Below are 1,161 nucleotides of genomic sequence, written 5' to 3'. Positions count from 1 at the left end.
TTTATTTGACAGAGATCACAGTAGGCAGAGTCAGGCAGCGGGGGTGGGGGGAAGCAGGCTCCCTACTGAGCCGAGAGTCCGATGAGGGGCTTGATCCCAGGACCCTGGAATCATGACCCGAGCCGAAGGCAGAGGCATTAACCCACTGAGCCACCCAGGCACCCCGTCAAACCACATGTTTAGATGATGAATTATATGGACACTCTGCTTATATACCAGACTTTAATAACATCTGAACCATCTCTTTCTGTCTCTCTCTGCAGAGGTAAATTGACAAGAGACAGCTCCTGTGTTTTGGTGGCTGCAGTATTAACAGCAAGAGCTTAAGTTATTAAACCGAGCAGCTTTAATCTGTGAGGTCTCCTGGAGCACTGGAGATTATTGTATTTTTACTCCAGAGCCCATGCAGCTATTTCAATGAGCTAGGGTTTGCTCCCCGCAATCCCCATACTGGCCCCGCTGTCTTTCTCTAGACCCACTTCCTAACTGTGAGAGACGTGATGGAGTTTTACTTGGAGATTGACCCTGTCACCTTGAACCTGATCATCCTAGTAGCCAGCTACGTCATCTTGCTTCTGGTGTTCCTCATCTCCTGCGTGCTGTATGACTGCCGAGGCAAGGACCCCAGTAAGGAGTACGCTCCCGAGACCACCCTTGATGCCCAGCCTTCCATCCGCTTGCTGGTGATGCAGCAGAGTACTTCAGAGGACCCCTGGGCAAGGAGGCCCAGCCTTCATTTTGGGGATCCTGCTCTACTAGGGAAGAAAAGCACAATGGTGTGAGGCTGGCTGAGGGGGCCTGGGGAGAGAGCACTAGACATTTGGCATGAACTGTTCTCCACAGGGTTGCGGTTCTCTCAGGGTACCGCCAGTCCTGCTTGGCTCTGAGAGTGGGAGCTCTGCCTTACCTTCTACTTTCTCATCACCCTCTTTGGGGACGAAGCATCCACTTAAGGTAAGAAGCCCAAGGTGGCCTTCGGTCAAGTTCTCTAGATGCAAAATCTCATTAATACTATTGTATAGTGAAGTTGCTGGGCCCTTCCTGGTGATGCTATCCTTGCCATTTCTAGGAGAGACTGACATTTGAATAAGGTGCAGGGGTAGAAAACTCTTTTCTTTCTTTTTCTTCCCTTCTAGGTTCTTTGGCTGGTCCAGTAATTAC

The 1,161-nt window shown here is 50.3% G+C and overlaps 1 protein-coding gene across 1 annotated transcript; it reads left to right on the top strand.

Moving 5' to 3' along the window:
• Nucleotides 1–500: 500 nt before the first annotated feature.
• Nucleotides 501–944, top strand: LOC123389176 (small integral membrane protein 36-like). The gene has a single exon (XM_045070213.1). It carries the CDS (start codon nucleotides 501–503, stop codon nucleotides 780–782), a length of 282 nt encoding a protein of 93 aa, XP_044926148.1. The 3' UTR covers nucleotides 783–944.
• Nucleotides 945–1,161: the final 217 nt, after the last annotated feature.

The sequence above is a fragment of the Mustela putorius genome, unplaced genomic scaffold (genome assembly GCF_011764305.1).
Source record: "Mustela putorius furo isolate JIRA1106 unplaced genomic scaffold, ASM1176430v1.1 tig00003962_pilon_pilon_pilon, whole genome shotgun sequence".
NCBI lineage: Eukaryota > Metazoa > Chordata > Mammalia > Carnivora > Mustelidae > Mustela > Mustela putorius.
This window is presented reverse-complemented; position numbering and strand designations above follow the sequence as displayed.